At 53.9% G+C, this 22,116-nt stretch overlaps 6 protein-coding genes across 6 annotated transcripts; 2 read left to right on the top strand and 4 right to left on the bottom strand.

The window, feature by feature from the left end:
- Positions 1-491: 491 nt before the first annotated feature.
- On the bottom strand, positions 492-5,371 carry POSPLADRAFT_1158670 (hypothetical protein; the record flags this gene model as incomplete). Its single annotated transcript, XM_024487345.1, has 9 exons — positions 492-613; positions 670-757; positions 922-1,131; positions 1,171-1,982; positions 2,515-3,164; positions 3,226-3,567; positions 3,715-3,764; positions 4,154-4,943; positions 5,004-5,371. 9 exons carry the CDS (start codon positions 5,369-5,371, stop codon positions 492-494), a joined length of 3,432 nt encoding a protein of 1,143 aa, XP_024333654.1.
- A 1,306-nt stretch (positions 5,372-6,677) lies between these two features.
- POSPLADRAFT_1037305 (hypothetical protein) lies at positions 6,678-7,845 on the bottom strand (the record flags this gene model as incomplete). Its single annotated transcript, XM_024477212.1, has 2 exons — positions 6,678-7,434; positions 7,484-7,845. 2 exons carry the CDS (start codon positions 7,843-7,845, stop codon positions 6,678-6,680), a joined length of 1,119 nt encoding a protein of 372 aa, XP_024333653.1.
- A 1,801-nt stretch (positions 7,846-9,646) lies between these two features.
- On the bottom strand, positions 9,647-11,878 carry POSPLADRAFT_1158541 (hypothetical protein; the record flags this gene model as incomplete). The annotated part of the gene is made up of 3 exons (XM_024487328.1): positions 9,647-10,531; positions 10,590-11,162; positions 11,219-11,878. 3 exons carry the CDS (start codon positions 11,876-11,878, stop codon positions 9,647-9,649), a joined length of 2,118 nt encoding a protein of 705 aa, XP_024333652.1.
- Positions 11,879-12,580: 702 nt separating this feature from the next.
- POSPLADRAFT_1158696 (hypothetical protein) lies at positions 12,581-15,410 on the top strand (the record flags this gene model as incomplete). Its single annotated transcript, XM_024487350.1, has 8 exons — positions 12,581-12,721; positions 12,788-12,848; positions 12,911-13,122; positions 13,178-13,376; positions 13,433-14,190; positions 14,248-14,583; positions 14,644-15,114; positions 15,168-15,410. 8 exons carry the CDS (start codon positions 12,581-12,583, stop codon positions 15,408-15,410), a joined length of 2,421 nt encoding a protein of 806 aa, XP_024333651.1.
- Positions 15,411-15,588: 178 nt separating this feature from the next.
- On the bottom strand, positions 15,589-19,597 carry POSPLADRAFT_1158632 (hypothetical protein; the record flags this gene model as incomplete). Its single annotated transcript, XM_024487340.1, has 11 exons — positions 15,589-16,436; positions 16,465-16,563; positions 16,621-16,789; positions 16,843-17,052; positions 17,105-17,254; positions 17,309-17,455; positions 17,510-17,616; positions 17,669-17,999; positions 18,054-18,316; positions 18,339-18,726; positions 18,776-19,597. The coding sequence occupies 11 exons, from the start codon at positions 19,595-19,597 to the stop codon at positions 15,589-15,591; spliced, it is 3,534 nt and encodes a 1,177-aa protein (XP_024333650.1).
- A 335-nt stretch (positions 19,598-19,932) lies between these two features.
- Positions 19,933-21,076, top strand: POSPLADRAFT_1158900 (hypothetical protein; the record flags this gene model as incomplete). Its single annotated transcript, XM_024487380.1, has 5 exons — positions 19,933-20,032; positions 20,067-20,124; positions 20,187-20,405; positions 20,462-20,585; positions 20,906-21,076. Coding segments are annotated over 5 exons (672 nt in total), but the record flags the coding sequence as incomplete, so codon positions are not given.
- Between the last annotated feature and the right edge of the window lie 1,040 nt (positions 21,077-22,116).

The following is a 22,116-nucleotide window of genomic DNA, read 5'->3' as shown; positions in this document are numbered from 1 at the left end:
GAGCCCGCGTTCCCACACGCTTCCTACGGACGACGAGCTCGAGGCCGAGGCGGAGAGGGAACGCGAGAAGAGCAGAAGAGAAGCAGAGCGTATCATGCAGCTCGAGGCAGAAGGTGCGCGAACGGTAGAGGAACGCGTCTTGGCGATGCTGCAAAGCTCGCCGCAGATCCTCCCGCCTCCACCATCGCGCTCTCAGACGATGCCGGCAACACCGCCGTCTCCTTCCTCGCAGAACGATGGCAGCAGCTGGTGGTCTGCTGCTAAGAACAAGCTAACGCCGACGAAGGACCCTCTAACCCCGGCGCAGCAAGTCATCCTGGAGGCTAAAGCCCGAGAGAAGGAACAGGAGAAGGAGAAGAAGAGGAGCAGCAAACTCAAGCAGAAAAGCAAAGAATGGCCATCGGTGCCGGAAAACAAGTTCGAAGATCCTTCTTTCATCACATTAGGTATGGCGGCTTCATCAACGTCGGTACCTCCGCGACCAGTGTCCGCTACACCATCGTCTCCGACCCCCCATCGTCATGGTGTCCCTGGCACTCCGCCAAGCCTCGCGGCGTCACCAATGCGATCCCTCGACCTAGGCTCGTCTTCTCCTTCACGAGCCGCGCCCCCGCTGTATGCACAGTTCAATGCCCAAGGGACACTTGACGTTCCTGGCACGTTGCTGACGATCGTGAAGCGGTTTGAGAAGCTTGAGAAGTGGACAGTAGGGCATGTGCGCGCTCTGGAGGAGCGCATGGATGACGTTGAGCGCTGGCTGGTGGAGAAGGAGAAAGAAAAGGAGAGGGAGCAGGCCAATGGTAAGGCATCAGAGAGCGGCGATGAAACCGTCGAGGGAGCGATGAGCGAGGTGCGCGAGGAGCTCGCCGAGCTTCAAGGGCGTTTCGGAGAGCTCGGGCGCGAGATGGCGAAGCTGCTCACCTCGCCAGGCAATCTGTCTTCTGGGCCTTCGCGCAATGCTGCTGCCATCGCCCGCGCCCCATCGACGACATCTGCAGTTGCGGTGCGCTCGATCTCGCAGAATATCACGATCAGCCCAACGTCCACTCCTCCCAAGATGCGCGCGTCCATAAGTCCTCCTCCGGTGAGCGCGCCTGCATTATCCTCACGCACGCCGCGCACACGCTTGCCCTACCCGACGGGTGATTACGCTACACCACCGGACTCCACCATGCTCGGCCAAGGTGCATTCTCGCCCACAAGCTCGCCCCCATCCTCGATTACCTCTGCCACCAAGTCCCGCCACATGTCTATCTCTGGCCTGCCTTCGCAGGGGCTTCCCTCTACCAGCTTGTCTCCCACGGGCCTGCCACGCACGACCTCGCCTGGTGCTAGTCCGACGTCTCTGCCCCCTCCAAACAAACCCGCCGTGCGACAGGCGAGCGTCAGTCCCACGCCGAGAAAACGATACACGGTCGCCCTGGGTGGGCCGATCATGTCTGCCAGCCGGGTAGAGCGAGACAGCGAGCGCGAGAGACCCTCCACGTCCCACTCGCGCAACCAGTCGCGCGAGATCGGCACTGCATTCTTCTCCTCGTCGCCGGTGTCGATGACGCCCTCGCACGACGATGTCACGGAGGAATGGGACGACACAGGCGCGAACGACGAAACGATCGGCAAAGCGGCGGCGCGCCTCGTTGCCCCATACAGCAACAGCGCAAACCGCATCGCGCCGTCGCCGTCGCCGTCGCCTTCAGATTCCTCGGACAACGCCTCTCTGCGACGTTCGCGCCCGCAGACGATGTACGGGTCGCAGTTCGCCAACATCGCCGCGCCGTCGCCCGTGACGCCGCTGAATATGCGCCTGCGTTCGCGCTCCATTGACAGGTTCGGGCTCGGCATCTCAGATGCGAACGGAGCCCCAATCACGCCCACGTCGGGCAAGTTTGTCGACCCCCTCGTCGTCCGCAGGCAGACCAAGGAGGCCCGGCAGAGCACGATACCCAACCCGCCGAAGGTGATGCCGGGCAAGCCGAAAGTGCCTGTAGGGGAGTTGGTCGCATACTTCGACCAAGAGAAGGCTTGAACAGCGTTGCTTGTCATTGCTAGTCTGTGCGAAGACGTCTCGCGAGGATAGGATGCAGCTGGATTCTCCAGCGTCATGACATGACGTACGTTTTACTGTATTATTGTTTTGTGATACCGAGCCTGCAGGCTCATTTGCTCTTGAACTTGATGCTTTCATAATCTGTCCTGTTGTTCTTGTAAGTTTCTTCGCAATATATGTCACGACTCGACATGCCCCATACTACTCATCACGGCCAAACGAAAGTGCCGCGAGCCTCCCCTGACTCTAAATGCACGACTTTCTCGGCCGTGGGTAAGATATAAATGCATGTCGTTGAGTTCACTGCCCTATAGGTACATCCGTGGCCTCGTTCCGGTCTGCGCAATGGTGATTATATAGGTCCGCGTGTTCTTTAATAGCAGCAAGGTTCGCCTCCCACGCGAGGCCAACCATATCCCAGAAGCCTTCATCATGGATCTCCAGCTGCACTCCATTCTGCCACGCACTCTTGATGCGGTCCATGTTCCCCACCAGGGCCCCCACATCTCCCATGAAATGCCGCAAGATCGTCTTCGTGAAGTGAGCGACACGTTCAGCACGCGGGACCTGCTTTCGCGACGGCATGTCCGCGAAAGGCTCGTTGACGGGCGGTCGCGGCGGGGGGCGTGGGTCGAAGCCAGGCACGAGCCAGTCGAGGAGCGTGTCTTGGTGGAGGTCATATAGGTAACACAGGACCTGATAGAAGAAGTCGTCCTTCGCGAGGACGGGAACGACGGGTATGCGATACCAGGTCGTCTCGGGCCATTTGTCTGTGGGCACTCGTTCTCCCATGAGCGTCCGTTTAGGGGTGGGGAGCGCGGGCAATCTGGCGCAGTGCGAGATGAAAACAATGTCGTGGACCGCGTAGAGTATGATTGATCGCTCGCCACCCTCCAGTCTCGCTCTCTGCTCGTCAGCCTCCAGGCTCGCTTTCTGCTCGTCTGGTAGATCCGGATCAGTACTTTCTGGGGGGCTGTAGACGGCGAAATAGTGAGTGGGTATATACGGCAGGTCTTCTTCGAGGATGCACAGGTCCGCTTGTGGCGGGATGTTGTTCGGAAAGTCATCAACAGGCAGCTTTAAGCTGAAGGTGTAGCGATTCACCACGGTAAGGAGTCTGGTAAATGGACAAGTCTGTTCATTTCACAATTTGCGAGACATTCTCAGGAAGAACGTACCTAGGGCCTATTGATGCTAATGCCCGAAGGACGTACGCCCTGGAAACACCATCGCAGTCCGCATAATACCCATCAAGCGCAGGTAACGGCTGGAAAGGTCGAGGCCTTGTCGCCCGTGGAAGGAACGAAACACCTGGATAGCTATCCGTCGATGGCGTTGATGGGATTTTCCAAACAATCACTTCCCTCTTCTGCGATGCTTCAGAATCCTCGCGCAGAGGTGCTTCCTGAACAGCTGGTGGGTCCCGGGGCCAGTAAGCCTGCTGTTTGGCCGAGTGCACGAAGTGTCGAGAGCTTGAGAGAGCCTTGGCAGGCGATTTCGCCGAGTGTTTTCTGGATTTCCTGTCGAGCATGTTCAGGAATGCAATATGTGAAAGCAGAAGCGTGAAAGGGCCCGCGGGGCATATTATATGAAAGGCCAGGACAAGATTGAATACCAGTCATCCAAGATAGGACAAGCAAGCCCTTGTTCACAGCCTTGTGACTCACTCAAGAGGAACACATATCATGGTTCCCGCCAGAGGTAGCTGATTAGGCGCCTATAGATACCACAGCGCTTCCGGAATACAAGGGAGCTGAGTCTCACCGAGGTGATCCGTGTCATGGCTGTGCAAAGCGATGTGCTCAAAAAGTGATAGCAAACCACTCCTCGATCCTCCGGTCCGATGTCCCTACAACTTCCCCGACGTTCACAAGGCCAGGAGCAATCACGATCAGCCGAGTGCCTGACCACGCGCATTCCAATTCCTATTGTCGGATACAGAAGTGGTCGTCAGCCATTCAAGCAATGTAGCAGGCTGGGATGTAGACCATGATACCTCACATAACATCCATAGTAACGAGTCGATACCTTACAGGGCGCATGGACAAGGTGTCATCTCCAAAGCAACATCGTCCTATGCCGTTCACAGATATTGCAGACACATACTTCTGCTAGTGCTGCTGATAGAGGCCCCTCCCCGACTGGCTGCCATTGGTGGTATAGCGCTTCGTGCATCTTGATAGCCACCAAACAAACCTCCCGCGCAAGAGCGATCGTCTCCCAGAAGCCAGCCTCATCGACAGCTAAACACACCGCGTTCCGGTGAAGCCCCTCAATGGTATACATGCTCCAAAGCATCCTTCTCAGGTCCCACTCGTGGACGTCCACCATGCGCTTCGCGTAATAAGCCACGCGTTCTGCGTGCGAGGGCTCCTTGCGTGATTGCGGATATACGGTTGCGGGAGGGTTGTCACGGGGACAATTCAAATGCTCGCCGATGTCTAGACACAGGTGCAAGAGCAAGTCGCGGTCGAGACTGCTCAGATACTGTAGCAGAGGATATGGGTCGCAGTCTATATCCACGGAGATGGAGACGACAGGGAAGCGGACGAGGACGAGCGACGAATCGTCCGGCCATTCACCGACAACGCGAGGTTTTCTTCTCGGAAACTTGGGTAGTCGTTTGCAGTAGGTGAACAGCACGATTGCGTGAACCGGAAAGAGCTGGATCCTACGGCCGCTTGGCTGTAATTCGGATTTAAAGCGCGGTGGTGCTGCGCATGCACCATACACAGCAACGTAATGTGTCGGCATGTTTGCTGGGAGATCGTCGGGGTCAGAGATGAGCGTCTTGGGAAGGCGGATGTCCACATTGAGTGACTCCTGGCACAGCCAATCTTCGAAGCCGCCTTTCTCAAACTCCACTGGCTGGACTGGATACGATGCGAATTTTAGACTGCGAACATCTTTTCGTCGGTCCACGGTTGAGCGTGGAAAAGGACAGAGGATCACGCACCTATTCCCGATTGAGGCCAGAGCCCTCAGAAGATACGGCCGCGGGACCTCTTTGAGTGCTTGCTCGAGTCGCTCTAGCTTCTGCTCCTTACGGCCTGGGTAGTAATACTCAAAGTACTCCATATCTTTCGGACTGAGCTCGTCATACGTGAAATGTTTTTGACGATATGCGATTTCTGACCAGCCGGGTGGGAGAACTGGAGGGCAGTGGTACGTCACCACATCATCCTCCAGCACTTTGTCGTCTTTCTGCGCACGACTCATTGGCTTGTACGCGCGCTCTTTGGCCGATCGTACATGACGGCGACAGTTTGCGAGAGCCTTGGCGTTCGAATTGCAAGGGCGTGTCTCAAGCTTTTTGTGAGCCATTGATGATGAGAGGGAGGCGGGAGTGGATAAAGGCTCGAGACGTGAACAGTACCTTTATAGTCTCAACTGGAGTTGACAGGCAGAGATCAGTAACGGAACTATGTGAGGTAATGCAGACAATGAGCCTCGAGACGGTAGCGCACGCTCACTGGTAAGGTAATCGTGGCACTCTCGCATAAGGAGCGTCAGGCACGGGGACGGCCACGCTGTCGGATTCGCCATTTATGAACAAGCAACGCTGTCATATGTTACTAAGTAGGACAATGAGTCTATACACAGTAATGATCTGATCTGCTTGTACTGCGTTTACATAAAGTGAGTACATACAATGAAAATGGCGGCAAGCATGGCCTCTTACCAACCCATGTAATTCAGTCGTCAGTTGTATTCAGTTTCATTGAGCACTGTGAGTAAAGATTTTCATTGTTGGAGCTGAACGTGGGTGCTGCAAGCGATTGTTGCACGCACGGTAGAAATAGTTTGAACCTCAAGCTACCAGCTCGGTCTGCATGTGACCATGAAAGGTTGACAGGGGCCGTTTCTCTCCATCATGACACAACACTTTCAACGGGCCATTGCATGCAGTGGCAGTAGGAGACAGGGCAAGCCTGAGTGGTCCATGTGAGTCAAGTCAAGGATGTGACGGGCTGCTTATAATGGCATCGGCGGCAGATTGTGCTTATGAACCAAGTGACAGTCGTAGAAAGCAGGCGGCGACACGTCAAAGCGTTGCTAACAGCATGGATTCGTATGTCTACATTATATGCAACATAGGGATCCTGTAAACGTTGACACTGATGTACGATGGTGCACGGGGTTGATCAAGGGAGTGTTCATGACACGGTCACATGTCCACTCTATACCGCGGTCGTCAGTACAGCTTCCGAAACAGCAACCCTCAAGCTTTTCTGTGCTTGCCGCCAATTCGTCATGATTCGGAGAGACCTCCAGTGAGGTGGTGACACCGAATATGCGAGTTTAGCGTGCAAGAAGCTGGCAGACACGCGTGCGCTCAATCTCACGTGCAGACCAGATGCGAGGTTCCTGTTCTCTGTTCCCTGCCATCCGCGTTGTGCTATTATGAGTACAATCTGCTTGCAGGAAGAAGGCTTCTTCATACGATGTACGTCTTTGATAGATCTCATACATGGCGCTAAACAAGAATACATGCGTAGTGTTACCAATCAGGGAAGCAGGGGGGTGTTCAATCAAGACATATGAGACATACTTACTGCTACAGAATCGCGGAATACACATAAGACAACACAGAGTTACCTAGTTGGCACAGCACCAGGAAATACTGGCTTTAAGCCGAGACACCCTCGACCTTCCCTGAGGATTCCGTCTCGCAAAGCCGCAGAGCAGCAAGACATGCCTCCCATGCGAGACCTATCGTCTTCCAGAAGTTGTCATCGGTGACGCCAAGGCAGGCCGCATTGCGCCATACAGCCTCGACACGCAATGCGCAGGCAGAGATCGGCGACAGATCCCATCCAAAGTGCTCCACGGTGCACTTCGCGATGTGCGCGATGCGCTGCTGGCGCGGAAGGTCCTTGCGCAACGACGGAATCGTCGCGAAGGGCTCATGCATCTGGGGCACGGGGCGCGGGGACGGCTGCCCGATGCCGGGCACAAGAGAGCGCAGGAGATCTTCGGTATTAAGACTGTAAACGTAGTGCAGCACGGGAGTGAACGCCTTTATGGATGGGACGCGCAGCGGGACGACAGGCATGGAGAACTTGGTCGTGGCAGACTGCGTGGGCGTGCCGGGCACCCGCGCGAGCAGGCGCGGCTTCATCTTTTTGAACTGCGGCAGCTTGCTGCAATGCGCAAGGAAGACAACGCCGTGGACGGGATAGTATGCTACCTCCCTGGATGCGGACATTGGGCTCGTCAGACCTCCAAGAGAAGGCGATATGAACTCCGTGTCGCTGGCGTCAAACACGGCGAAAACATGAGAAGGGAGACATGACAGGCCGTAGTCGCTGACGAGGACAGTCGCCTCGTTTGGGATGGCAGCCATGGGGCGTTGGGTCTGGAAATGCTTGTATGTGCCCATAAACCTAGGAACGGTCCATAAGATGTACAAGCGCAGAGTCATCTCTGACGTACCTGTTTGACATCGCCGCCAACCCCCTCCGCAGATAATCCAGAGTCATGCCCTGGTACTCAGACTCTGTGCGCGTGATATTGTCCATCGAGACAGGCGCGATGTCAGCGGGCTTGAGAAGTCGTCGGGGATACTCGAGGCTGAGTGGCGCAGAGTCCCTGTATCGTATTCCGGGGAAGGTATAGGATACGAGATCTTTCTTCCATGCATCGGGATCGGCATCCGGTTGTGCTTTCTGGAACGCCGCGGCGTTGAAGGGGCGGCGTGCTTGGGATTTAGCTCGTTGGATATTGCGCCGGGAGATCACGAGGGCCTTGGCAGGACGTCCGGAGAGGGTCTCGTATTTACGATCTCGGTGGACCATGGCGAGGAATCAGCTTTGGATCTCGAGCGAGGCCGGATGGGATGGCCATGGCAGCGGCGGGGGGAGTGGTTTATATCGCCGGAGAGGAAGGCGGCTGTTGGCTAAGACAGCTTGTTCACAGCCCTGGAAATCGATGAGCCGGGCGGCAACGAAGGTTTGATTGGGGTTGGATTGGTTTTTGCCTCCTTAGGCTTTTGTTTGGACAGGTACAAACACGGACCCACGAAGACAACAGCGAGTAAATACATAAAATTACCATGTCTGGAAAACGCTGTGATTTGTGTACACAACGGGAAATAAGGCCCCTGCCATTGACATGTTCGTCATACACAACGTCGACGAACAACAGAGACATGAGAATGACAAAAATTGGGCTTGATGGCAGTCAACTGAACGCTTATCGGCGCTTATACAGCGATTCAACAGTGACACGCACCGCAAGGAGACGGAGAATCAAAGACTAGAACTGCCACGAAGCATCATTCGTGAACTTGGATAGCGGTCTCACCTGAATGAGATAAAAGAACAGATGCCTGTATTCCGAGCACAAGATGTAAGGCATCCGTAACCATGAGGGCTGCGCCATGACAAGCAATCTGCACAGAGAAATAGATTAGCATCCTACTCATCGCAATAAGTCCCTTGAACGTGCATTGAAGAATGAAATCTAATAGTCATAGACGTGTGATAAAATAAAGCACTTACCTCGGCGGCGTTGAAGTGAACGTGACGCAACAATAAATCTACTTGCCGTCGACGATAACATATTGCCATACTGAAAAGCACCACCATAACACATCTACGCGTGTGGATTGTGATCGCAAGCAGGATCCATGGCGAGGACTTCGGCCAGAAACGGATCGTTGGCATACTTGTCCGGCAAAGCCGAGTGTCAGGCACAACAGAGATCAACCTTACAGGATGGAGGACATGATAGCAGCCCGTTGTAATTGCTGGGACATGAAGGTATTGGCTGAGAAGGAGGAAAGTCCTCCGCGTCCATCGTGTAGGTCACAAAAGGAGAACAGCGCTGGCGTCTAATAATGATGTGGCAGGTGGCGGCTAATGCCGCTTTGTTTTGTCTCCAGGGAGCCGCCTACACGGACCCACACGGACTACCTGTCATACGGTTGTATGGTTTATGTGGTGGCCTGAGAGACACGCCCCAAGTCAGAAATATATTCTAGTCCTTAAAAGGGGCTGCTGCGCTGTGGTCGCAGTGTAGCGGTAGAGCATGAAGCAAGCCCTATTGAAGGTTGATAGTTCTTTGCTGATGGAGCAGTTGCTAGCATTAAGACTAGTGCCGCAGACCGGACAGCTCGAGACTCGACGCCTAACAGTCAGGGGGTGCACATACACGACCATCTGGACCAATTCTCTTGATTCCTTGACGCATAGAGGTAGCAGTACGATGACACGTTAAAGCGAACTCTCACGGTAACAGACAAAAAGCGGGAATGTGCCAGTTTGTTAGTGTCCCTGAGCTTCTTCTGCACGGATGCAGTCGATCAATTGTAAGTGATTGGCGTTGCAGTCACGAACAAAAGGGATACTCAAAAAGTGATGTTGCGAAGCAGAAACGAAGTCGGCGCAGGTGCATCGCTAGTATGTGGCCCAGAAGATCTCATCTCACCGTGTGACTTGAGACCTGCTGAATGAGTGCTAGTCTCTGCTGATGGAGGTGCAGATATAAAGGGGTATATGCGTAAGACACCAATAATCCCATGAGATAAACACCCCAACGTCAAACACACGTAGCATGCATACCGAATTATAATTTAGCAGAACCGGTGCGCGTAAATTACATCACAACACATTTCTCTCCATCTTCTTGTTTCTGAACGGACACCCCCATCTCCTGGAAAGTGCGCGGACCCTTGTACGTAGGCATTGCCGTCATCGGCATCTGCGGCGGCGTCATAGCTCGATCACTCGGCCCTTGGGGCTCGCGCCTCTGTGCGGCGTGGCCATTCGACCCTGGACTAGGACGTGCACCAGAGTTTGGGCCAGAGTACGCATTGGAGTTCGGGCCAGGGCGGGCGTCTGAGTTCTGGCCGAGACGTGCATTAGGGTTGGGACGTGCGCTAGGATTCGGCCCAGGACCTGCATATGGATTGGGACCGGGACCTCCATATGGATTGGGACCGGACCCAGGGTAGGAATTTGGGGGGCGTCCATTATGATCAGCACCTGGGCCTGCATTGGGATGAGGGCCATGTCCCAGCCCGCCAGGTGGAGTGTTGATTCTCATTTGGGGGCCAGATGAGGGTGCGTTGGACGGCGTGCTTTGATACTGGTACGGCGCTGCACGAGCGGGAGAAGCATCTCTGGATGGAGGGCCACGGTATTGCGCATTTGCGCTCGGAGGAGGCCCGCTTCCCATTGCTGGTGCACGCGGAGGTCCTTGCGGTGCTGCAGCCTTCCGGAAGTTGAGAGGTGCGACCGACGCCTGCGCGTTCATTGGAGGAGGGACACCAGACGTATTGGCGAAGGAAGCGACGGATGGCGAGGGAGGAAGCGGTGGCATAGGAGGTGCTGCAGCCGCCTGCGAGCGCATGCGGGCTTGCGTGCGTTTACGGACGAGCTGGGTGTCCGTGAGCTTCTCGTGTTCCTTGCGCGAAAGTGACTGTGAACGAGAAAGCGCCTTCAGACGATCGGAGGCATCAGTGTTGCCCTGCTGGGCGGCCTGCGGATATTGAAGCTCAGCGACCGGTGTTCGGCCGGTTTAAGGTTAAGTAACGCACCGGTGTGTACCACTTCCTTGCAGTAGCAACGTCCTTTGCGCAGCCAATACCTACCTCCGTATAGTATCCCATCGCAAACTGTGCGCTTGCGAGCCCTCTCCGCGCCGCGCGCTCCGCATACTCGTACGCAAGTACTTCGTCTTTCGCGAACGCATCCTCGCTTCCGCAGAGGAACCACTTGCTAAGCGCCATGTCGGCCTCGAGCTCGCCCTGTGCGCTCGCGAGCGCGTAATACTGCACGCTGAGCACCGGGTCGAAAGCGCAGCCCGCGTCTGCAAGCTCATACGCGCGTCCGAGGCGCGCCTGCGCAGGCGCGTGGTTCAGGTACGCGGCACGTTTCAAGTGCGTGCGCGCCTCGCGCTCGGGAGTGGATCCACGCGGGATAAGAGGATCAAGCAATGCGGGTCCGACGAAGACTGACTCAAACTCCTGCAGGAGCAACAGCGCATAGAGATAAGCAGGCTCCGGGACGTCAACGGTTGCCAGGACAGCAGCTTGTTTGAGGAGTGGAAGCGCAGTATCTGGCGCCTCGGGGAGACCAAGCTGGCCTGTCAAATGTGCTAAGCCTAGATGCTACGAGACCGTCACGTTAAAGTGAGATATGATGCCATTACATGTACGGGACGCACGTATAGGCAATTCGGAGCACCATTTTCGGCGCCACGTTCGAAGCACTGCAATGCGTGCTTGACGTCCCCGAACTGCTCGAAGTCTGTTCCTAGATTGTAATAGGCCGAATGGAATCCCGCTTTCGCGGCTGCCTCGAAATGCGTGAATGCCAACTTCGGGTTCAAAGCTATGTGGTGTGGGAACGAGCCTCTGGCCTCGCACATTGCGCATAGATAAAGTGCTTCGGCGACATATCCTGGAACGAAGCTTTGCATTGGCTTTCGCCGCGTGGACAGCCTAAGAAGCATGGGGAGAGCAACATCCAGGAGACGCCGCAGTGTGGGATCGTTGATCTGCAGAGGCCCATTGGAGTGAGTTGTGAGTGGACTTCCAAGTCGTTCCGCGAGCGAGAGAACGTCACGGCACCAGACAACTTGCCCCGCAGGATCGTAGGATGGTTGCTCGACAGATGATAGGAGTGCTGTCAGCGTCGCGACGGTTGGGAGAGGAGTAAGAAGGAAAGATGGGGCTGAGGGGCTGAGAATTTCTCGAGGGCTCGGGAGCTTCTCGGTAAGTTGCTCATACACGGAGGGCGAATACTGCGACGGAGACGAAGAAATTGTAGGAGCTTGTTCGGTTTGGAGCGACTGAGAATATGAGTCTAAAATGGCGTATGCCATTCTTCATTCAAGATCTACTAGCGAGTCGACTGGGGCAGGCTTCTAGCGGCGGCTCGTGTTGCAGTACAAGGCAGCGTGATGAATTGGAGCGTTCTACCGGTGCCAGCGTCGACTATGCTCTTGTGCTATATATCAGCAATGGACTGGCAGCGGGCGCTGATCTGGTTGAAAGTGAGCTGACCCAACTTAGTGGGGCTATAGCGAAAGCTATGCCGTACCTCACAGTCAACGACAATACTAGGCCCGTGGTCTTTGCTAAAAGCACAGCTTCGAGACCCCTGAGACGAGACATGTTGATGATCACACGAGGCCAGGCATGTCTGTGACGTTTGCCAGCTAAGCGATGCGTGCGGGCTTAGTACGACCGGCGGCAACACTATACACGACAAGCAGAAGCTTGCGGTGAGACATTCAGCAAGAACAAATAGGTGAATAGTAATGATCGGGTTCCGACCACCTCTCCTTGTAACAATCGGACCTATCTGCGGAGTGTATGAGAGGATCAGCATGAAGCAAGAGTACCTTTAACTCCGCTTGTGATATCATCAATACAGTAACAAGTTTTTGTAGATATTTGATACTCCGATCGAGGCGCGATTAGCGTCGTCCACCGCGCCTTTCACCGTCTCCTCATTTCTCTACTGCATACAGCGTGGTTCACTGTGCCCAGAGCCGACGTTTCCTGGCCCTCACCTCCAAGACATGGCACAAGCGGGCCCCTCGCGTCCTAAAAAGCTGGCAAATACCTCGAAGGCTAAAAAGCCTTCGCTCAAGTCGTCGAGGTCGAAGAAAACAGCGGCGGTACAAGCAGTAGACATCCTTGATAAGGCTGCTCTTGAATATGTACGTATTGCAGCTCCCACTGTCCTCGTCTGTACTCATGCATTGACGCAGTGTCTCTTGACCTAGGATGCTCCTGCCGACATGAAGTCATTCGCGGACCTGCCTATCTCAGACCTTACGAAGCGAGGTAAGTTTTCGTTGTCGAATCTCGAGGGTTTCTGTTGCGAGATTTGAAGTTTCCTCAATTAGGTCTTAAGAAGGCATTCTTCGTGGATATGACGGACATCCAAGCGAAAAGCTTGCCAGTCTCTCTCAAAGGAAAGGATGTACTCGGGGCAGCTCGCACTGGAAGTGGGAAGACGCTTGCGTTCCTTGTGCCAGTACTCGAGATCTTGTATCGGAGAAAGTGGGGACCTCAGGATGGTCTGGGTGCGCTGATCATTTCGCCTACAAGAGAATTGGTGAGTGAGGAGGTCGTTCTCTTTTGGTTGTATGGTTGTATTTGACCTGTTCTAGGCCGTTCAAATTTTCGATGTCCTTCGCTCAATTGGCGGGTATCATAGTTTTTCTGCAGGTCTCGTCATTGGCGGGAAGAATGTCAAGGACGAACGTGAGCGTCTTTCGCGCATGAACATCCTTGTAGCGACACCAGGTCGTTTACTGCAGCACATGGACCAAACCATCGGGTTTGAATGTGACAACCTGCAAATGCTCGGTACGTTTGGCGCGCGGTGATGCAATTGCAATTAAACTGATTTTCACGACTTATAGTGCTTGATGAGGCCGACCGCATCCTCGATATGGGCTTCCAACGCACACTTTCAGCCCTTCTATCCCACCTCCCAAAAGCCCGCCAGACGCTCCTATTCTCAGCCACGCAGACCGACTCCGTCTCCAACCTTGCCCGTCTCAGCCTCAAAGACCCCGTTTACATCGGCGTGCACGATTCTGATAACGCAAGCGCGATGCCCAAAAGCCTCGAACAGCACTACGTGCTGTGCACACTCGACCAGAAGCTCGATTTGCTCTGGTCATTCCTGAAGAGCCATCTACAGAGCAAAGTGCTCGTCTTCCTCTCGTCGTGCAAGCAGGTGCGCTTCGTGTTCGAGACATTCCGCCGCCTGCACCCTGGCGTGCCGTTGCTGCACCTACACGGGAAGCAGAAGCAGATGACGCGCCTCGCAACGTTCCAGCGCTTCACAGGCATGAAGCACGCGGTGCTGTTCGCCACGGATATCGCCGCACGCGGGCTTGACTTCCCGGCAGTCAACTGGGTGCTCCAAGTAGATGCACCGGAGGATGCGGAGACGTATATCCACCGAGTGGGTCGCACGGCGCGATATGAGAGCGCAGGGAAGGGTTTGCTGTTTTTGATGCCGAGCGAGGAGGAGGGCATGACGCAGGCTTTGGCGAAGAAGAGCATCACAGCAGAGAAGATCAAAATCAGAGCAAGTAAGACTCAAAGCATTGAGAATCAACTGCAAAACTTGGCCTTCCAGGATCCCGAGATCAAGTATCTGGCCCAGCGGGTGCGTACCATTCATTCAGGTTTAGGCACATTGACCTATACCATGTGTTACACCCAGGCATTTGTATCCTACCTGCGTTCCGTGCATTTGCAGAAGGACAAATCAATCTTCAAGGTCGCCGAGCTCCCCGCCGAACGCTTTGCGGAGGCACTTGGTCTGCCTGGTATGCCCAAAATCAAATTTCTCACCAAAGAGATGGCGAAGAAGCGGAAAAACGCGTCTTATGCGGCCGTCACCCCGGAGGCGTCACTTGCGCATCGTCCACAGGAGCGTTCTAGCCCAGACTCGGATGATAGCGATGATGAGAGCAGTGCAGCTGAGCAGAGCTCAGATGACGAGGATGATCCCGCAGGAACTGCCGCCGAGCTCGAGGCGAGTGGGAATAAGACGAAGGTAGAGTTCATCGCCCCTACGGTTTGCCATGTTACTGAGTCTAGAGTTTTTTGTGGACAGGAGGATCGCGTTCGCACTAAGTACGATCGCATGTTCGAGCGCAAAAACCAGGATATTTTATCCGCGCATTACAACAAGCTCGTGGATCACTCTGCAGATCGGGCGGACTCGGACGACGATTTCATCACACTGAAGCGCGCTGACCACGAGCTGCCGGGTGACGATGCGCTGCCCGCATCGGATTTCATCTCGAAGCGCAAGCAGAAGATGGCGTTGTCGAAAAAGGCACTTGCGAAATCTGCACCAAGGGGCGAGAAGCTCGTGTTTGACGATGAGGGGAACCCGCACAAAGTTTACGAAATGAAGACGGCGGAGGAGGTGTTCAAGGGTGCTGAGGACGTGAAGGAGGCGGGTCGGCAATTTGCCGAGGGCGAGCGCGGCAAGCTGAAGCAGGCGGATGTTGCTGACAAGGCTGAGGCAAAGGAGAAGAAGAGAGAGAAGAAGCGTAAACGCAAGGAGCGGGAACGAGAGGTGAGTGCCTGTCAGGTCGGTCAGGTATAGCAGATGCTAATCGGATGTCGTAGGAGACAGGCCACGGCGATGATGGAGGGGTCGCTACATTTGCAACCGTGGCTCCGCCTGACGAGGACGATGGCTACGTCAGCCCTCAGTTCGACTTGCCATCGGATTCTGAGGACAGCGATCGCGAAGCTGTTCCCCCACCGTCTAAGCGGACCAAAAAGTCGGACGCTGAGCGTAGTCACGTCCATGATAGCCTTGAAGATGAAGAGGAATTGGCGTTGCAGCTCCTACGACAACGGCGATAGCATGTGCCCATGCAATAATCATGTTATGTCTATTGTATGTACTCACTCTTTGAAGCCTGCGTTTCTATGCAAAACATCGTTTGCATTTGTCCAACGGACACCTTACATGGATTCGCTAAGCTCGCGCTGAACCACTCGGAGTAAGCTAAGTATACAATGTCGGTAAAATGTTCCATGCTCAGTCATCCTCTTCGTCCGATAAGACCAGCTGAAGACGTCCTTTCTTCCTGCTCATTGTTGCGCGATGCGAGCCTTCGGGGTCCCTATCTGAAGCTTCGTCCAACGGACTCAGTGATGTAAGAGATAGAGGCTTGACTGCATCTTGTGTGTTTTCATGGGCTTCGTCCGAGGCTGACGGTTGGGCCTGAACTCGTGGTCGTGGTCGTGGTCGAGGGCGTGGCTTCACTTGTTCTTCCTCTATTTCAGGGGACGTCTGCGCAGTCGATGGCGATCGAGGTGGAGACCCAAAGATATTCAACTCGCTCTCATCCGAGTCGTTGCCATCGCTCTGGTTCTTCTCCGCCTCAGTTACCTCTGCATTGCCCCCTCTTTTTCGTCTCTTCTTTGCCGTACCATTGTCCCCCGCCTTCTTGCGACGCTTTTTCGTCCCTGTCGGTTTCATCGTTGCGATACGACCTGTTTCAGCTGCCGCCTTCGCAGTCTTCTCCCGCAGCGCCTTCTCTTTCTCCAGGAATGCTTCCATGTCGGCGAGCTCTGCATCACTGTCCTCGATGAACTGAGCGGACTTGTACTGTTGTTTTTCTTTCTTCTTCTTCTCTTTCTTTTTCTTTGGGACCTCATCCTCAGAAGACTCTTCGTTAGCATCTGGCGAAGGAGAACGGCGTCGTCTCCTTCGCTTCCGTTTCTTGCTAATGAGCTGTGAAGCCTTTTTGCCCTCCAGGTCTAACGGCTTCTCGAGGAACTGATTGATAATATTTAGGCTCCGCTGCAAATCGTCAGGGAGAATGGCGGCAGGGATATACCACTCTAGTTCGTCAGCAGCTTTTGGGAGCGTGAGCAGTTGTTCTAACACGATATGGAAATTGACTCGTACTTTCATCAAGGACTTGAAATTTCACGAGACGGAATACGAGCTTCAGGTAAGAGTCTTTGGTTGCTGCATTCGCTTCTTCGTCATTGATATACGGTATCACTGAAGAACGCTTCGATCAAAATGCAGCCCGCTGATGAGTCGTGAGGCATGGCTCACAATAGTCAGTAAACTTTGCAAGTGCTTCATTGGAGGGACCTCGGGTTCGCGTTGGTGATCCAGCGTCGGACACATCGCCTTCGCCGTCAGATACGTCTTGAACGGCCGACGAAGACCCGTCGGTATCTTCAATGATCCTCTGTCTTTGTCCGATAGTGAGCATGAGAATCTACGCGATAGTGGTCAGTTATATAACTTCAAACACAATTATGTCTATCGTACCTGCTTAACCCAGTCTATCAGACTTTGCTTGCCTTCTTCGACCAAGCAGGCGATGGCAATTCCGAGCTGTTCACTCCACGAGTATCCCTTCTTCACCTGAACTTCTAGCGGGAACCTGTTGTCGTCAAGGGGGCGATCCTCTTTGATGCTCTTCTCCGGTTCCCAGCTGGAGTACTGCTTCCAATGCCCCCTATTCTTGGGGAAGAACGCCTGGTAACATATCTTAGAAGCCAGCTACATGCATCCACCGGGAGTGAATTACCTCGACGACTAAGAAGGAGTCCTCTTCAACTGCTTTGAAGAACTTGCGTAGTAGGAAATTGATCAAGTCGACGAGATCCTTGTATGGCTGTCCCTTGGGAAGCGACTTCTGGTCGGCAAGAATTGACTTGAACAGATCCAACGTAGATACCTATCGGGTAACAATGGTCAAGAATCAAACAAACAAGCGAAGCGGTTAGCTGACATTGAAGAAAAGGCCTTCGGCTTTCGCTTTCACAGCCTGTCGATGCATCAGGTTAACGACCCGTTTCATCTTCTCTGCGGAGCTGATCTCCTTGTATCGCGCAAGATACGCCAAGAGTGTTTGCGTGATGTCAGGGTGCGCGAATTTCTACGTCGAGGACAATAAGACTTCAGCGCACAGTATGATGTCCAGACAACGAACCTGCTGAAACATATCGAACGTGAACATCGTTTCATGAACGATGTCCTCGTCCTCACGATTGTCTTCCTCTTCATCAACATCAGGCACGCCTTCGCCTTCGGCAGCAGCTGGGCATCCTCATCAGTGCGAATCACGAGATGAGTCAGATTATATTCTCACATTTCTTCTTTCTCCTTGCTTTCGCTTTCCGTCGAACATACATCTCGCCTCCCGGCCCACGTTTCTTTCCCCATCGCTCGACCATCCGCATTAGAGCAAAGGCCAAATATACGCTGGAATCCAGGTAGGCGAGACTTTGCGTGCCTTCCTTGTACGTGCGTAGACTCTCGAAGGCTATGTCGAGCATCTCTCCATTATAGATAATCTGCTGCTGCAGAACTTCTGCCGCGTCAATCACGTCCTCGTCGCCAGAAGAGGACATATTATCGATGACGAGGATAAGCTGCGTGAGGCACTCGATGCCTGCTTGTAGCTCATTCCACAATTTCGGCTAGAACACAGTACGCGTCAGGATGTATAGTTACGAACATAGGGGACCACAGACCTTTTCTTCGACTGCTTCCCGCATGCGCTTCAGGACCCATACAATCCATGCGCGCTCAGTGACCTCTGCGATGAGACCAAACTTCCACGGACTGTCGGGCCCTTCTTTCGCCCGAACGCACAAAAAGAAATCTAGGAACCATTTTGCCACGTAGAGCAGACGAAGGTTGTCCTTCTCTGTGATCTTCGGCCTCTCCGCTCTGATATCCTTGAGCAGAGAAGCTAGGAATGCTGCGAACGTATACGCGTCAATCGGACCATGCCCTAACGAAACCGCGGTACTCACGGTTAAAGCAGGCCTCGATGAACGTTCTCGCGAGATTTTGCAATATGAGCTTCGCATCGAGGGAGAGGTTATCGTCACGACCAAGCTCGTCAATTATCTTGCTTTTTTGCGTCTTCTGCCGTTTTGCTAAGTCCAACAAGCTTCCCGCCTCCCGGTTTATAGCTTGCTGACGGTGCAGCACAAACGCTCGCGATGATCCTTCAGGGTCGGGCGCGTTCGCATTTCCACTGGCGTCTCCCTCCTTGTGCGATTGCTGCCCTTTCTTTGGGTTTAGTTGGACAGATATTGTCGTGCCGAAGCGAGAGTGGCGTGACGTTGCTTTGCGAGCGAAATTGCGCTTACGTTCGTCCTCAACGGCCAGGAGACGTTGGAGGTTCTGGGCTGGTTGCTACGAGGGGATGAGTTTTCTCTCCATCTGGATCAACTATGATGCGAACCTGAGTTTGGTCTATAGCTAAGGAGGACGGCTGTATGCCGCGGAAGAGTAGGTAGAATATCTCCAGAACGAGCGCATTCCAACTATTGAACATTGGATCCGTGTTCGCATTCGAGGCAATTGTCAACAATAAATCGAACACGTTCGAGTCAGAGAGGCTTTTGATAAGGCGTGTCTGCAACGAAGAGAACTCGGCCTGATCCGCGCTGGTGTGCATGTTGGCGGGTAGGTCCTTGATGAAAGCGAGGTTGCGAATAAGATACAGGATGACATTAATGACCTGGGTGTCTCTCTCCTTTCTCTCCTTTGAACTCTTAGCAAGGCAGGGGAGAATGATGCCGAACAGAGCCTGCATGACTCCAGGTTTGAGCACGGCAACCTTATAATGGAGGTGGCTGAGCAGGAGCTGCGTATAATCAGCGCCTTTATCGTAGTCATCATCCAGCTCCTTCAGCTCCTCCGCTAGGTCGATGGGCCAAGTCATTGCAGTCATAAGGTCCGCGCATGCAATGGCGCATTTGTCCTCAAGAAGGCCTTTCCCAGCAGTCTCCAGAAGGATAGGAATGAGATCGTTGGGTAGCAGGCGCGTCTCCCAAAAGATGCGCGCGACTGTGCGGTCGTCGTCCGTGTCGTCCTTGCGCCAGAGCTTCTTGAGATCTTTGAGACAGCCATAGCATTCATCACCAAGTCTGTATGATTCCCCCTCGTATCCACCGAGAGCATCAACGACGTTGCGAATAGCAGGCTCGAGAATGGCGCGTCGGTCGGCATACTGCTCGTCGCCAGAGTCATCTGAGATAGAGATGGCGTCGTCTCTGTCCATGACTGCCAGCTGCACGCAAGCCAAGAGTTTAGGCGTCCTTACAGACCAGGACTAGAACGTGGTAGACTATACAATGTTGAACACAGACCGGAAGGCGCGATGGGTAGAGGGAGGATACCCTACGCGTATCCGCGTGACATTGCGAGTCGCGAACTGTCACACAAGTAATATCCTGTGACTTTTCGCGTTCACCCGCGTACGGCCGCGTCACGTTGCTCGAGTCTTCAGCCACTGGCACCATATGTAATATGGTAGCGCGCTCACTTTATCCATCCCTCTTTACGTTGCTCCTATCTCAAAGTAGACAATAAGTTGCAGCCTGTGTACTGAGGCACATGCCTCGCAAGACCAAATCCACTCTGGCAAACCATAGTTTCCCAGCGTTCTATGCGTGCTATCTCCTAAAGAGTGTACGCACGCTACGCTCTACAGCGTGTGTAGCGTTATCCGTATTCGCATGATCAATGAGTTGTATCTTATTTCAGGACATACATTGGGAGTACCCCGAGCCCCCCTCGCCGAATTAGGTGAGTGCTCGCAGTTGATTCATCGACGCCCAACTCGATCTGAGTGAGGACGGCATCCATAGGCAACATAATGGTGAAATCACTCAAGGCGCGTGGAAAACCAAGCACAATCGTCCTTGGGTTATGCAAATGATAGTACACGGATTTCCTTCCAAATTGGCCGCTTTGCAGTTTGAGTGGGCTTGGCAGCATCCCCATATTTCACGACACCTCCGCGACAACGACGGCCAGGCTGTTTTCAGCGAAAGTAACAGACGGAAAAACCTCAAATCAAACGTATCGTAAGGTCATCGACTCTGGTATCAATCTCCTGCTCAGGAAAGCAACCTTCATCCAGGGTCGCGCGAAGTATGATCTGTTCTCACCCTTATAGCACATGGCCTTTACGTGTCGCCCTGTTTACCGAAGAGGCTTCCAAAGCCTGGAAGGACGCATCCACATCGTTGATCTCAAAAAACGCCGTGTTACCAGTAGGATTTACCTGCACCTTAGAACTGGAAGGTGTAGATGGCCAATCAGGCAAGCAAGGTGCGGGTAGAAAAGTGCCAATCGATGTCACCGACAGTGCGTTTCTGCATCCAGATCCTAAATCATGAGGTCTTTATGACATGTTACCATCTCATTCTAGGCTCCTTCACGACCGACCACTTAAGCAAGTGGACGACACTGCTTGCGGCAAAACAGCCTCTACAATGTTCTGTCTGTCGGCAGGCTATCTGTACCTACCCACTTGTACGTATCCGCCGATATCGTATTACTTCGCTTCTTATTCCTAACTTAGGACCCTCTCGCTACCGCCTTGTGCCCCACACCAGGTTGTCATGCCGTCTCTCATCTGTTGTGTTTGTCCGAGAGTTTCCTACGCCTCACCTCCTCAAATAAGCAGGTCATCCCCAGAGGCGGTGAATGTAGCTCATGTGGCTCATACGTCTTGTGGGGAGATGTCATACGTGGTTGCTACAGACATAAACGTGGGACCGTCCCCCAGCTCGAAGATGAAGGGGACGAAGGGGATGAAGTAGAGGATGCTCGGGCTACGTCTAGCGACGAAAGTGAAGCTCCTCCCTTCAAGCGTTCTGCCATAGTAAATTCGAAGGGCAAGGCGGCCGTCGGGAAGGGCAAAACTAGCCGCAGGGCTGTTGTGGCCTCACCTCATTCGTCAGGGGAAGTGGAGTTCTTCAACTTGGAAGCAGTCAGTGGATCCGATGATGATTCTGCGAGCTCTGTTCGCTCGACGGCGAAGCCGCATACTAAGGGTCGAGCTGCCCGCGGAAATGTTTCATCCAGCCAGCTGGTCCCAGACCGGCGGCAATTCCTCGTCCAGCAAGATACTAGAAGTGAGTCTGATGCAGATCACCGAGGGCCCCTCCGGATCTCTGAGAACGCCCGAAACCGTGAGCTTCAGCGTGTGGCCGCGGATAATCTGGCTCCCGACGTTGTGCCGGCGAGACAGATAACACATCGGCAAGTCATCTGCAAAATTGCTCTTGCTTCTGAAATTAACATATATAATGTGAACGATAGGTTCCATGCCCATGGAACCAGTGAAAGTCTCCATGCTCAGAAGCCGTTGCTACTAGCTCGTGGATCAATACCATGCAGTCCGACGTGTGCACCAGGACTTCCTGCTCCGGGAACCACTACACTTGCAAGCCCGGTCTCCGACGCATATTTACCCGCAGATCATGTTGGACAGCCTGCTCGCCGGCGGATGGTCGGTATCAATGTGGGAGGTCTTCCAGGCACGGCGGTATCTCAGGATCGCCTCAAGAAGCGCCCTCGTCCGCCTTCTCTCATGCGAAGGCATGTGCGAGATTCCCACTCGACCGTCGTGCCATCTTCGGGGAATGGCGTCGAGGCCGCGATCTTCGGTGCTATGGAAGATCGGCCAGTTTCGGCGACCGCAGACCCTGATACTTCTCATACTCCGACGGCGGAGATACCAGATGGACTCCCCAAAAAGCGTTCCTTAGCACCTTTTCCGCCCATGCC

This window comes from Postia placenta, assembly GCF_002117355.1.
Source record: "Postia placenta MAD-698-R-SB12 unplaced genomic scaffold POSPLAscaffold_21, whole genome shotgun sequence".
In the NCBI taxonomy this organism is placed as follows: Eukaryota; Fungi; Basidiomycota; class Agaricomycetes; order Polyporales; family Adustoporiaceae; genus Rhodonia; species Rhodonia placenta.
The sequence above is the reverse complement of the archived record's forward strand: the minus strand, read 5'-3'. Positions and strand labels throughout refer to the sequence as shown.